Source organism: Myotis brandtii, unplaced genomic scaffold, assembly GCF_000412655.1.
Source record: "Myotis brandtii unplaced genomic scaffold, ASM41265v1 scaffold693, whole genome shotgun sequence".
In the NCBI taxonomy this organism is placed as follows: domain Eukaryota; kingdom Metazoa; phylum Chordata; class Mammalia; order Chiroptera; family Vespertilionidae; genus Myotis; species Myotis brandtii.
The window spans coordinates 312,748-327,143 of NW_005370710.1; the positions used below are offsets into that span (position 1 = coordinate 312,748).

General features: G+C 53.3%; 1 protein-coding gene across 1 annotated transcript in view; it reads left to right on the forward strand.

Moving 5' to 3' along the window:
- Nucleotides 1-14,396, forward strand: part of CHL1 (cell adhesion molecule L1-like) — a 91,942-nt gene that overhangs the window by 65,348 nt on the left and 12,198 nt on the right. Inside the window, exons 9-18 of the mRNA XM_014529748.1 lie at nucleotides 42-226; nucleotides 5,818-5,949; nucleotides 6,675-6,815; nucleotides 7,520-7,631; nucleotides 9,800-9,966; nucleotides 10,370-10,535; nucleotides 12,031-12,155; nucleotides 12,583-12,684; nucleotides 12,837-13,034; nucleotides 14,295-14,365. Of these exons, the coding sequence (XP_014385234.1) occupies nucleotides 42-226; nucleotides 5,818-5,949; nucleotides 6,675-6,815; nucleotides 7,520-7,631; nucleotides 9,800-9,966; nucleotides 10,370-10,535; nucleotides 12,031-12,155; nucleotides 12,583-12,684; nucleotides 12,837-13,034; nucleotides 14,295-14,365 (1,399 nt within the window). The remainder of the gene's footprint in view (nucleotides 1-41; nucleotides 227-5,817; nucleotides 5,950-6,674; nucleotides 6,816-7,519; nucleotides 7,632-9,799; nucleotides 9,967-10,369; nucleotides 10,536-12,030; nucleotides 12,156-12,582; nucleotides 12,685-12,836; nucleotides 13,035-14,294; nucleotides 14,366-14,396) is intronic.

The window sequence follows — 14,396 nt, forward strand, 5'->3', positions numbered from 1 at the left end:
GCCCATTTAGAGACATGTATCACTTCCTGATTGTTTTTCAGGCCAACACCACAGGTCGATTGGGAAAAAGTGGGTGGTGATTTACCAAAAGGAAGAGAAACGAAGGAGAATTACGGCAAGATGTTGAAGATAGAGAACGTCTCCTACGAGGACAAAGGGAATTACCGCTGCACAGCCAACAACTTCCTGGGCGTGGCCACGCACGATTTCCACGTCACGGTAGAAGGTACGTTCGCCGCCCCACGCGATTCACTTCTCTTCTGTTTAGCGGGAATGTGGCGCACCTACCCCTGTAAGCAGGTGTGTCACGGCAGTAACTGACCCCGGTGGGCTGTGGAGCGGGCTCTGGTGTCACATCACTCACTGGTCTGTCACTCACCACACGAACCACAGGGAGGGGACGGTGACAAAGGATGTCACAGCAGGGGTTCAGTCAGAGGCCTCCGGGCCTCCCTCACTTAGTCCTTCAATCCGGCCTCCTGGCCTCAGACTGTGAGAAAAAACGTTTATATTAATATACGCGTGACGCTGCCCAAGGTCGGATTCAGAGCAGTGAGCTCTGCGATGGGAGAAGGTCAGGAGGACTCCAGGAGAGCTCGGCCGCGTTTCCCGCCCCGTCATTAACTCGCCGGGTCCGCCACGAGTTCCCTCCACTTTCTGAACCTGCTTTTCCCCCCTTGAGTTGAGCGAGGCAGACACACTGTTGTCCCAGCTCTTTCCCAGGCACGTTTTTTCTGTCCGTGCCCGGAGGATATTCTCTATGTTAGTGATGGGGGAAGAATAACAGACTCTGAGGCGGAAAGATGAATTCTCTACCCAAAGGTGCAAACACACCTTGGTTATACTTAGGTTCTCTCTCTGGAAACCCAAGCCTTTTGGTCAGCAGCGGGGTGGCTGTTGTGTGTGGTGGGATAGAAGTCATTGGGCAGTGAGGCCATCATTTAAAAAGGGCGCCCTGAATGTAGACACCGGGGCCGTGCCTGCTGGGGGAGGGGAGGCTCCCTCGTCACCTGGGAATTGATTGACGCAGGCTTTCTCCCTGGGCGGAACCACACTGAGGTCCCCTGTTCGTGGGTGGTGAACTGTGCTGACCGAGCCTGTGGGATGATTCCCGGGTTTTCACTGTGTCGCACTGTGTGGGCCTCATGATGAGGGGAACTGTCCCCTTCAGGGCTCCATTCATGGATTGGCTTTCTAGGGCTTCCATTTATGTTCCAATAAGTTTGCCTTTCAAGCTTCAGTTTGCTCAAGGAGCCCCTAGGTCCAGGCCCCCCCACAACCCCCGTCCCAGTTACTGCGGAAAAGGAAGAAGGAGACACAAGTTTGCCCTACACACAGGTGTTAGCCCCACGGCTTAGCCAGGCTGCTGTTTGGGGGGAACCCGTGTTCCCCAGGCCTCTCCCACAGGGCGACTCGCTGGGTGAGGAGGACCTGGACCCAGGGCTGGGAACATAACGTTCTTATTCCCGCAGAACCAGACAGGAGAAGCCATTGCTGTGCACACACCAGGACACAGGCTGCAGCCTGGGACTTGGATCATCCAGAGAGGAGGCGTTTGAGAGGTGTCTGTTAGCTGTGATCGTAGTCCTCCTGGGTGTTTCTATATGGCTTGGCTGTGCCGGGCAGCAGGGCTATTTTCTGGGACCCCCGCCTCGGCCCCCGCACCAGCACCGGGACCCTGCCTGGCCCATAGCTGCTGCTGGACCCGGAGCTGCTGACTCCTGCAAACCCCTCCAGATGGCGGGCTTGGCTGCGGGAGCTGCACATCTTAGCAATCTGGCTGCGGTTTCCCGACTGGAAGGCAAGCTTTCAAAAGAATTGCAAGGGTTGCAAAAAAAAAAAGAAAAATAGAAAGGGAAGTCAAGGATGTAGAATAAATTATCCCCTTCGCTCTGTGGCCTGGAGGACTGCAAAGGAATACAGGTTTCCTGCACAGACTGTCCCCCCATTCATAAACCAGCCAGGAGCACTATTGAGATGCAAATCATGTTTTTATTGGGGACACTTAATCCTCTCCCCTTAATGAGACACCACACACTGCCTCTGCTGTGTTTCTGCGGTTGCCCTTCACGAATTCACGGACCAGGGAGAAGGCAGGGACCTCCTGGAGCCCTTCCCCTGTTTCAGTGTGGAAGCCGCATAAATACAACCCTCACTGGGCTCATGGGCGGGCCCGCGCGCTTCGCTTTCATTCAACTTTCCTCTGCCTTCGCCTGCCTCCTGCTCTCCCTGCTTTTGTCTTTGGCGTAGAAACTCAAATTAACCACATGGGCCACATGGGGAGGGGAGGGCGGCCGTGAACTTTGAAATTCGAGTCCATCTGAAAGCCCCCTTGTGCCTCAGTGAAAGCAGGCCTTGTGTGGGGTCCCCCCCACCCCCCATGTGAGAGTCCTTTACTCCCGGACACAGGCACACTCTGTGACTGAACCACAACAGTCTGAAGAGGGGGGCAAGCTGCATTTTCACGCCCTGTGATCAGCAGAAGCGAAAGCAGCCGGGAAGCTGACTCGGCAAAACGATTCCTTCCAGGTTCCACCATGAAAATATTGCACATGTAGTGAAGGAGACGTATCACGTACGCAAGGGAACACATGTAGACGTATGAATATATACACACATATTGTTACATTCTCTATTATATATATATATACTGTTCATTATGTCAATGTAAGAAGCATCCAAACCTGTAGAGAATTTTTATGAGTTTATTTGAGCCAAACTGATGAGTGGCCGGGAAGGGAAGTCTCAGCGGAAGGAGCAAGTGCTCCTGAGAAGGGAGTTTTGCAGCTTATTCTATCCACGACTGTCGTTCTATTCCATTATTAGAGCCTCGGTGCCCAACATCTGCACCTCACTTTCCAGCAGCATCAGGTCCATTTGTCACCGTATTTTTAAATTTACGATTATGACAACATGAGTAACGTTTCGACATGTGTCATGTTATATCTTAGGATGAAAGAATGGGATTCAATGATGGATTTCTCTCAGAATTTTCCATCTTAACGTTTCTCTCGCTTGAGCCTTTTTAAAAAACTCTTTTCAACCAGATCTTGCCTTTCAAGAATAGAGTTGCAGGGTCTAATTTTGGAAAACATCCCTGAGGGCCACCGGCCTCACCTCCACCTGCCCTGTCGCTGACGCCCTCAGACTCACCGTAGGTTCCTTAGCGAACCACACATAAAAGGGAGATCCTGGGCAACAGGAAGTAGTGAACCTCACCGCCCCCAGGACTGCCCCCATATTATGCCTTTTTCACGGGAATCTTTGGGGTCCATCATTTTAGTTCAACTCAGATTTGCTTGCCCTGTGTTTTTTCCTCACTGTGCCCAGCCAGGGAGACACAGGAAGAGTAACCTGGGCCATTAGGGACACGGTCTCGGGGCTCCCCCAGGACCCCAGTGCGTGGGTCTCGGTCTGGGCTGTCGGCAGGACAGTGTGGCCCGAGAGGATTCTGAGCTGGACCGACTAGGTCTCTCTCACAGCATGGCCAGGCCTGCCTGCCTGCCTCAGGCCCAGGTCACTTCTCCAGGAGAGACGGGGGTGAGAAGCGTAAAAAGAAGGTCCAAGCAGTTTCCTACAGAGAGCTGCGAGGAAAGGCTAGGGTCAAGGTTAGTCATGATTCCCAGTGAATATGCAGAACCTCCGAGGCAGCTGACAGACGGGACCTCGGGTTTGGAAGAGGAGGGGACGTGGGTGAAGTAATGGGCTCGGCTCCTCCATGGTCCAAAGGGTAGAGTCAGAACGAATTAGAAAACCCACAGCGTTTGCTTTGGCCTCGATGCTGCTCACACGGTGGTGGGTTCGAAGGTCCCAGGGCGGGCAGGGCAGGAAGTGGGGCTTGTTTCCTGGGGACACACTCAGGGAGGGGACTTCTCAAAGCTTAGCCTCCGTCCCCAGGTGAGAGGGGTGGACACGGTGCCACCTCAGCCCCTTCAGCTCCAACAGGGACCGACATTCAGGCAGACACCAAAGAATCAATGAGAAGAGAAATAGAAATCCTGACTTTATTACGTGTGAAGATGTAGGGAAATGTCATCGTGACCAAATCTCCTTAATGTTGCTATTTTTATGGAGACATGATTGACATGTTTGGAGAGATGATTGACATGAATTCATTGCAAGTGTACGACGTCGTGACTGATGTTTGTAGACATTGTGCTCTGATCACCCCGGTGACCCCAATGACCTCCAGATCCATCCACAGTTACAGGATTTTTCTTGTGATGAGAACCTTCGAGATCTTCTCTCTCAGCATCTTTCAAACACACCGCCCCGTGTTGCTAATCACGGTCACCACGCTGTACATTACACCCCGAGTCTCCTTCGCTGTGACGGGCTCTGAGAGCTTTCTGTGGGAAATGTGGTAATTCTCACGTTCATGGAGCTTTAACTCAAGTAGTTCATTTTAATGTGGTTTACGAGGAGACAAACAATAAAAATACCATAAAACATGCGCAAACAGACACACACACACACACACACACACAGGAACAAGCCCCTGCTCCTCAGTGAGGGGTGTGCAGTGTGTAATGTGACGATTGCATTTTAAACTAAATATTCACAGGTTATAGATCATGAACACGGATGTTTAACTTGGGGGTAAGAGTTACGTGTGTGCCCCCCCCCGCCCCCCCGTGCGACAGACACCGAAGCCCTTCTCTTCCTTGAACTTGCCAGGGTTAACTTGTATATTTTTGGTTTTCCTCGTAAATCTATTGGCATTTTCTTTCCATCTACTCACCTTTTCCCTCCTTTGCTTTAAAACGATGGTTACACGTTTTTCATTGTACGTAGCCATGTACTTTGAAGACTTTCCCGTTTTGACTAAAATGGAAATTCAGTCGTTTGTGGGAGATAGCCCAGCGACACTCGAAGGGAATGACCGCCGGCAGGAATGGTGCAATTTTCTCTGAAACCAGATTATCCGAACCATCCACACTTCCATCGAAACCTTTGATTTGCTCCTGACACGGTGATGTGCTTAAGTTGACAAGCACCACAGTCGTATTTGCACTAAAGAAACACGCCTGCTTCCGCCCTGAGCCTCCACTTATGATTACCACCCGGAGCCTGCGGCACAGGGAGATGCAAATAACTGAAGTGTTTCTTTTCCTCATTGTTTCAAGGGCAAAAGCTAAATGCTGCTGATAGGCTTCCCTCCCTCTTACAAAAGGCTCTCTAGGAATTAATGCTGCCAAGTGCTTTCCTAGATGAACGGGCAGGGACAGGTATGGATATGAAGTGCTGCAAAGCCATTCGTTCAGAGACACTGAAACTAAGGGTGGAACATTCTATTGCTTACTATCGGCAACGTTCATCTCCCTGCCGCTCCTGGAAGCTAAGCTGCAGCCAGCACCACGGAGCGCCATCTGCCTCTCCTCCATGCTCTGCTGTTGAGACGGATGCGTGCAGCAAAATACCGAAATAGCAATTACTGATACCTGGTTTTAGTAGGTTGAATTTCTTATCCATGCTGACAGTCCAAATGAGAACACACACATGGGCACCCACACGTGCATGCACACATGCACATACAAGCATGTGCACACACATGTGCACCCACATGAACACAAGCACATATGCATACACATGCACGCACACACAAGCGCACACACATGTGAATACACAAGCACATGTGCATACAGGCGCACACACGCACCCTGACCTTACAGAACACTCGGCAAACCTCCCTGAACCCCTGCTGTGTCTGCCACCTGCTGGTGTGCGGTGTGCGGTGTGCATGGAAGTGAGGGCCTTGACGTTGGTGGACCCTCTGATGTGGATAAATCTCTGAGGAGTCCATGACTTTGTTCCCAGAGCCCCCTCGCTGGACGAAGAAACCCCAGAGTGGCGTGTATAGCACGGGGAGCAGCGGCATCCTGCTGTGCGAGGCGGAGGGCGAGCCCGAGCCCGTCATCCGGTGGCGAGTCAATGGCATCCCCATAGAGGGTAAGTGGCAACCAGCTGTGATGGGGGCGGAAGGCCATGAAAAGCCACGGAAGGCCATGCACAGAGGGCCACGCCCACCAGCATGGCTCAGTGGTTGAGCATTGACCTATGAACCAGGAGGTTGCTTTTTGATTCCCGGTCAGGGTACATGCCTGGGTGTGGGCTCGATCCCCAGTAGGAGGCCTGCAGGAGGCAGCCCACCAATGATTCTCTCTCACCATTGATGTCTCTCTCTCTCTCTCCCTCTTCCTCTTCCTCTTCCTTCCTCTCTGGAATCAATAAAAATCATATTTTAAAGAAAAGCAAAGAGGGCAGGAAGGGAGACAGAGGGAAGGTGTGGGGACAGGGCCAGTGTTGGCGCCAGGTGGTGAACGTGGGCATTACGTTGGGCAGGATCAGGACCTGAATTTATAAGAGAAGTGACGTCCAGGTCATAGCCGGACAGGCCTGCTAAAGGGAAATGGGGCATGTCACCCTCGGGTGTGGCTGTGGAGAGGCGAGGAGCCTGAGGCAGTCGCCGTTTTGGCAATAAATACCAAACTGCGGAGGGCTCTGGGAACAAAACTCACAGCTGACGTTGGGAAAGTCTAAAGAATCAGATGCAGTGGACAATCACTCACCCTCAACGGCTCTTAAAATATAAATGCTGTGTGACACGCGTGATAGACGGTGCATGAATGTTTTAGGTCCCATGTTTCTCACACTGACACTCTAATCTCCTGCAGAAAACCCATTTGCCGGTGACGTTGTCTCCCCCGGGGAGGTCAGCTTCACGGACCTGCAGCCCAACCACACGGCCGTGTACCAGTGCGAGGCCTCCAACGCGCACGGCACCATCCTGGCCAACGCCAACGTCGACGTGGTCGGTGAGCGCCCCCCGCCCACAAGGAGGCCCTTCCCCCGGCCGTGGTCCAGGGCACGCCGATCAAGGCCACATACACCAGCTCGTTGAATCCTTCACGCATAAAACATGGGCAGGCAGAGCCCTTCCGTCTGACATGTGGGCGTCAGACTTTCTACTAAAGTTATACCTGCACAAGTGTGTAGATTTTGGGTAGCTTCTAACTCAAGAACAGGGACTGTAATACTCTGCTCTGTTCCATTCTCATAATATTCTCTGGCTGAATAAAGAGCATTTAGTTTGCACATGTTGTTTCTTTATTTTTAAAACTTATCATTATGGTTGAGAGTATTACAGGTGTCTCCTATGTCCCCCCAAATTTGAAGGACAATGAGGTACCACCTCCCACCTGCCAGATTGGCTACCATCAATAAATCAACAAACAGCCATTGCTGGCGAGGATGTGGAGAAAAGGGAACCCTAGTACGCAGCTGGTGGGAATGCAGGCTGGTGCAGCCGCTGTGGAAAACAGTGTGGAGTTTCCTCAACCAATTAAAAATCAGCGGCCATTTGACCCAGCGATCCCACTGTTGGGAATATGTCCTAAGAAACCGGAAACAGTGATTCAAAAGCACGTGTGCACCCCTATGCTCATAGCAGCACAGTTTACAGTAGTCAAGGTCATTTCTTATTTGCACGTTTCAAACTGTTCACGTGGTTTCCGAATAGATGTCCGTCCACTGATAGAAACTGAGGATGAGGAGAGCTACGCCGCCGTGGCGGGGTCCAGCGCCTTCCTGCGCTGCGAGTTCTTCGCCTCGCCCCAGGCCATGGTGTCCTGGTAGGTGACCGCGTGCCGCGTCCCTGAGAGAAGGTCAGCTGTGGGTCTGTCTTTGTTTCCTCCTCTGTCACATGACAGGCGCCCTGTTTCCGCGTTGCCACCTGTACCCAGGCCCCAGGGGAGATGGGGAAGCACCCTAATTGCCACCCTCCCTGGGAGCATGGACCAGCCCCGTGGGTTTGCTCATTCAGGGAGACTGGGGGAAAGCAAAGAATCGGGGTGATTATGAAAATAAACTTAGAGTATGTCCCATGCCCGGGGCCTCTAAGGTCCTGTGTCCTGAATTACTGCTGTGTGAGGCCACGTCTAGATAGTGATGGAGCCTGCGTTCATTCTAACCCTGCTGACACCCTCTCCAACGTGGGTGTGCATTTAACGTCACTCTGTTGCCGGTGTCATGAGTCTAGCCATGTTGTTACATGGACCGACATGCGTGTTGCCTCACTGGCCACACGCGGTGTTTCAGGGGTTCCCACGTCATTCCCAACGTGCTGGGGGCTGAGACTAGAGTGGGCGGAGCAGGGCCAGCCGGTCTGGGTCAGAGCCTGCCTTTACCTAAAGTTCGGGGATGTTGTTCAGCGCCTTCCTGCTCTGCGAGTTCTTCGCCTCGCCCCAGGCCATGGTGTCCTGGTAGGTGACCGCGTGCCGCGTCCCTGAGAGAAGGTCAGCCGCGGGTCTGTCTTCGTTTCCTCCTCCGTCACGTGACAGGCGCCCTCTTTCCGCGTTGCCACCTGTACCCGGGCCCCAGGGAAGACGGGAAGCGCCCTAATCGCACCCTCCCCAGGAGCATGGACCAGTCCCGTGGGTGTGCTCATTCGGGGAGATTGGGGGAAAGCAAAGAATCGGGGTGATTATGAAAATGAACTTAGAGTGTGTCCCACGCCGGGTGCCTCTAAGGTCCCGTGTCCTGAATTACTGCTGTGTGAGGCCACGTCTAGATAGTGATGGAGCCTGCGTTCATTCTAACCCTGCTGACACCCTCTCCAACGTGGGTGTGCATTTAACGTCACTCTGTTGCCGGTGTCATGAGTCTAGCCATGTTGTTACATGGACCGACATGCGTGTTGCCTCACTGGCCACACGCGGTGTTTCAGGGGTTCCCACGTCATTCCCAACGTGCTGGGGGCTGAGACTAGAGTGGGCGGAGCAGGGCCAGCCGGTCTGGGTCAGAGCCTGCCTTTACCTAAAGTTCGGGGATGTTGTTCCTTGTGGATGTTTAGTGTGTTGTTTTTGATCTTTAAAACTACTCCATTAACACATTACTGATCTTGAACACTGAGATTTGGGGCACCTCTTCCGTTTTGCCTGGGAGGCCCTGCTTCCCTGGCCTGACCCAGGCCCCGGCCCTTGCAATCCGGTGGGGGCAGCGGTGTGTCCTGGGGAATTTCAGCCCACAGCCTGCTGCTAGGAAGTGTGCAGGCTGGGGCAGGGTGTGCATGGACGATGGTGAATGAGGGAAATGACTCGGGTTTGCAGGGTAGACAGAACCCAGGCCGACAGGACAGGAAGGACCCCGGGCCTGTGACGTCTCCACTGACCAGTGGCCCCCAGCACAGCAGGGGTTGTGGAGATCATAGTCCCTCGATTCCCAGCCTCCCTTCCAAGCCCCAGGGGAGATAGGGAAGTGCCCCAATTGCCACCCTCCCCCCGAGCATGCACCAGCCCTGTGGGTTCACCATCAGAGAACATTTATTCAGCACCAAGGACAGCTGCAGGGCGGTATGACCAGCAGAGAAATACAGGGGCCCCTGCAGGTGTGTTTCAGTGGCTGACCATTGACCTATGAACCGGGAGGTCTCAGTTTGATTGCTGGTCAGGGCACATGCCTGGGTTGCAGGCTGGATCCTCACTGTGGGGCATGCAGGAGGCAGCTGATCAATGATTCTCTCTCATCATTGATGTTTCTCTCTCTTTATCCCTCACTCTTTCTCTAAAAATCAGTGAAAACATATTTTAAAAAATACAGCAGAAGCATGGGGCCCGGACCCGAGCTCCCCTGGGCACCGTCGTTGGGGCAGACACGACAGTCGGTCACCCACAGGGGGGACATGTGAGCCCCAGGGAACACCGCGTGAGGCCAGCGAGGCTCCCGCGGAAGGGAAAGCTCGCACGACCTCCGCTAGTGCCCAGGGCGCACAGCCACGCTGACCCACGCCCTCTGTCCACAGGCAGAAGGTGGACGCAGCCAGGCCTCTCGAAGGCCCACGGTACCACGTCCACGCGAACGGGACTCTGCAGGTCCGCGAGGCCACCGTGGAGGACGCGGGCGCCTACTCCTGCTGGGTGGAGAACGCGCAGGGGAAGACCGCAGTCACGGCCAGTCTGGACATCCGCAGTGAGTCCGCTCTGTTTCCGCCTGGCGTGAACTCTTAACGCGGGTCCCATAGGTCGCCACTTTCCCAAGTGAAATGGGATGTAAGCAACACCGGCCAGGGCAAGAAATCGAGTCGTCGTTTTTTTAAAAAAACAAACATGGAGGCCTTTGTTTGCTCGCACTCCTTGCTCGCTGAGCCCAGGACGCAGGGAAATCGCTAAGCTATTGATCACCCCTCCCGCGTGAACCGCCGTGGCCCAGGCCCGGGTGGAAGCGATCAGCACTGCGCTGTGATCCTGGGGTACCAGCGACAGGCTCTGCAGGGGACCCGCCGTCCCGCCGGCAGCTGTGGCTGGTGGAGCTGCAGGCCCAGGGAACGGGGGTGCCCTGCAGTCCTAACCCCCGTGTTCCTTCGGTGCCACAGATGCCACGAAGCTCCACGTCTCCCCCAGGGACCCCCGCGTCCCCCGGTCGCACACACTGGAGCTGCACTGCGAGAGCGAGTGCGACCCGCACCTGAAGCCGAGTCTGAGGTTGACCTGGAGCAAAGGGGGCGCCGCCTTCGAGACCAACGGCACCGAGGATGGCAGGTGGGCGAGCGGGGGCGGCAGGAGCAGGTGTGAAAGGTCAACACTGGATCGGTAACCGGACAGCCAGTGGGTCCAGCTGCCTGTCACTGCTTGAGCCAATTCAGCACAGACAGGCTTGAATCATTTTTGAGTGTTTATTCCAATCCTGCCGGGGAGGCTTGGGGAGGCACGTGTGTGCCTCCATCCTGGGTACAGAGGGAAGAAAAAATGCAGACGAGTCCAACTGGCGTGGCTCAGTGGTTGAGCATTGACCTATGAACCAGGAGGTCACGGTTCAATTTCCCGGTCAGGGCACATGCCTGGGGCGTGCAGGAGGTTGATTGATGTTTCTCTCTCACCAATGTTTTTCTCTCATTGATGTTTCTCTCTCCATCTCCCTTCCTCTGTCTCTCTAAAAAAATAAATAAATAAGAAAAACATATTAAAGAAAAACAAAGAACATAAAAACCCCTCAGAGCAGTTTCTCTCCCCACAGGACATTTATATCAACTAACTGAGCAAACTGCTGTGAACATATTTCAAATGTAATGAGACTTTACTTTTTAAGAAAATACTTGAATTCTTATGTTAACAGTACATAGATATGGTAAAAGTTGTGATTCATCTTAACGGTTTTTCATATAGTGATCTGATTACAAAGTGGCAAAAGTGGGAGGAATGATAGAAGCTATGGGCAAACGATGTAGGAAAAGAAGGGCTGGTCTGCCCCCTGCTGGTCGGATGAATCCCACAGTTTAGCTGCTGTCAGACTCCAGGGTGTAGCCGGCTCAGGGGTGGAGGGTGGGGAAATGGAAACTGAAATGGGTCAGAAACAGAGATTATCTGAGTCCATGGGGACGTGGGGCGCGTGGTCCGGGGCAGCCACAGCAGCTCCTTTGAAAGAAGCGGCCCGGCTGATTCTGCGTGGAGTTCCCTAACATACTCCCCGCGTGGCAGGTGTGAGACACGGACTCTCAGGCACACCCAGCGGCACAGGGCCGCATGGAGCCGTCCTGTGTGGCTGGGCTTGGTCACTAAACACAACACAACACAAAACAAAATAAAACTCCTCCCTTTGTGCTGGCGGATCTGCGTGTGCCTGAGCGATGCTTTTTACATCCAGTTTCCGAAGGCGTGGCTCTCTAACCACGTTTGCATTGCGTGAAGTTGGCTTTGGTTTTTACACGTGCTCGAATGGTGTTCATTGGGGAATACATTTTTTAAAAATGTTTTTATTGATTTTAGAGAGAGAGGAAGGGAGAGGGAGAGAGAGATAGAAACACCAATGCTGAGAGAGAATCATCGATCAGCTGCCTTCTGCACGCCTCCTACTGGGGATCGAGCCCGAAACCCGGGCATGTGCCCTGACAGGGAATCAAACCGTGACCTCCTGGTTCATGGGCCGACGCTCAACCACTGAGCCACACCGGCCGGGCAGGAAAACATATTTTTGAAAGGATTGTGTTTGTCATTTCTGCTCTTTTCTTCCTCACCCTGTGCTCCCTGTCCCCTGCAGGATCCTGATTGACGGAGCCCACCTGACCATCTCCAACCTCACCCTGGAGGACCAAGGCGTCTACACCTGCTCGGCTCACACAGCTCTCGACAGCACTGCCAACGAGACTCGCGTGACCGTGATCGGTGAGCGGCTCGCTGTGGGAACCCCTCCGTTACGATGACATTCAGCCAATGATTACCTGGGCCCCTGCACTTATGTTGTTAGGTTTTTTCAATTAAGTAGCAGCCCAGTTTCAAATACTTTTTCCTCATCTTCCCTTAAAGACTTGATGCTTCATTCCTTTCCCTCTGCTAATACCCTTGCCAAGGCACAGTGGGGGGCAGGTGATGCTGTAGGGGGTGCTGGGGGCGGGGGGTCAAGCACAGGCCTTAGCTCTCGGGGATCTTGGGAGGATCTTCCCACAGGGGGGCAGCATGAGGACACTGCCTGTGACAGGGACCCGGAGGGGACGCGGCCCAGGGAGGAGGGAGGCTGGCCAGGTGCCTGGTGAGGGGTCGGCAAGCCAGGCCACCTGCTCTCTCCTCACCTTTACCTTTTGTTTTCAACCAGATGTTCCGGATCCCCCCGAGAACCTTCGCTTGTCGGAACGACAGAACAGGAGCGTGCGGCTGACGTGGGACGCCGGGGACAGCCATAACAGCAACATCAGTGGTAGGGGCGGCCTGGGACCCCTGCTACTTACCCTCACGACAAAGCGCGTCTCAAAGCCACGCCTGACACGGCTGGCGGGATCTCCTGTAAAACCTTTTTTTTAGATGTGAGTCTCCCTCTCACCCACACGCGCTCCTTTGCTGTTTCCCCAGGGTATGTCGTGGAGTTTGAGGGCAACAGGGAGGAGCCGGGCCGGTGGGAGACGCTGGCGGACGTCCCCGGGGAGGAGACCACGGTGCTGCTGCCTCTGGCACCCTACGTGAGGTACCAGTTCAGGGTCATCGCCGCCAACGAAGTGGGCAGGAGCCGCCCCAGCAGGCCGAGCGAGCACCACGAAACGCCTCCCGCAGGTGGGTCTGCGCACAGGTTCCCATCCAGCATTTCAGTCGGGCCCCGTTTGGCCGCCTCTACAAAGAACTGCTAGAGTGGTCCAGGCTTTTAGACTTCAGGTTTTTCCCAAGTCAGAGCCGGAGAAGTTCTGTAAATTAACCACTCACCCACTGTCTTGTTCAGAAGGATGTAAACGTCGGCCACAGAGCAGGAGCCGGCGGGCAGGGATGTGAGCCAGCGTTCCCCTGAGTGACTTCTGATAGCGGAACATCGTGGTACAAGCACATGCCGAGTGAGCTCAAGGTGGATTTCAGTGTATGGAGAGCAAGTCGGGGCTCCACTTTGTTTGTTTGTTTGTTTGCTTTTTGTTGATCCTCACCCGAGGGTATTTTTTCATTGATATTTAGAGAGAGTGGAAGGGAAGGAGGGGCAGAGACAGAGAGAGAAACATCGAAGTGAGAGAGACACATTGGTTGCCTCCCGAATGTGCCCCAACCAGGGCCAAGAATCAAGCCTGCAACTGAGGTATGTGCCCTTCACCAGAATCGAACCTGGGACCCTTCAACCCGCCCGCCTGTGCTCCATCCACTGAGCCAAATTGGAAGAGCAGTTTTAAAATTAAGACACATGGAAGCAAACCATCTGCTGCTCTCCAGGGAATAAGTATGACTTCAGGAACAGGACTTCACTCCTTTAAATAAAATACATGTTTTCAAGCTGCCTCACGGGAGGTAATGGATGAGCTAACTAAAATTATTGTGGTAATCATCTTGCAGTATATACATACTAGAGGCCCAGTACAGGGGTACACCAGTGGGGTCCCTTGGCTTGGCCTGTACCCTCTCGAAATCTGGGACCCCTCGGGGGATGTCAGATAGCCGGTTTCGGCCCGATCCCCGCAGGCATGATCCAGACAGGAGGGAGCCCAATCTTGTGTGTTGAGCATCTGTCCCCTGGTGGTCAGTGTGTGTCATAGCGACCAGTCGTTCAGTCGTTCAGTCGCTTAGACTTTGATATGTATAGATACGCATAAAATGTATGTCCATATTTGAATATAGTCTTATATTGTCAACTCATTATATTGACCACCTTAAACTTATACAATGTTATATGTCAATTACATCTCAGTAATGCTATCTTAAATCTTTTTAGGGACTGAGCTTGATGGGAATCAATAAGTATATCAGTTATTTAATATATTTATTTACGGGGGGACGATAGATGATTTGTCTATAGGCCATACAATGGGGAAAAGAATTTTAATGCTTGTCATTTTTCAGCTCCAGACAAGAATCCACAAAACATAAGGGTTCAAGCCTCTCAGCCCAAGGAAATGGTTATCAAGTGGGAGGTGTGTATTCTTTACCATGTTTCTTTGTGTT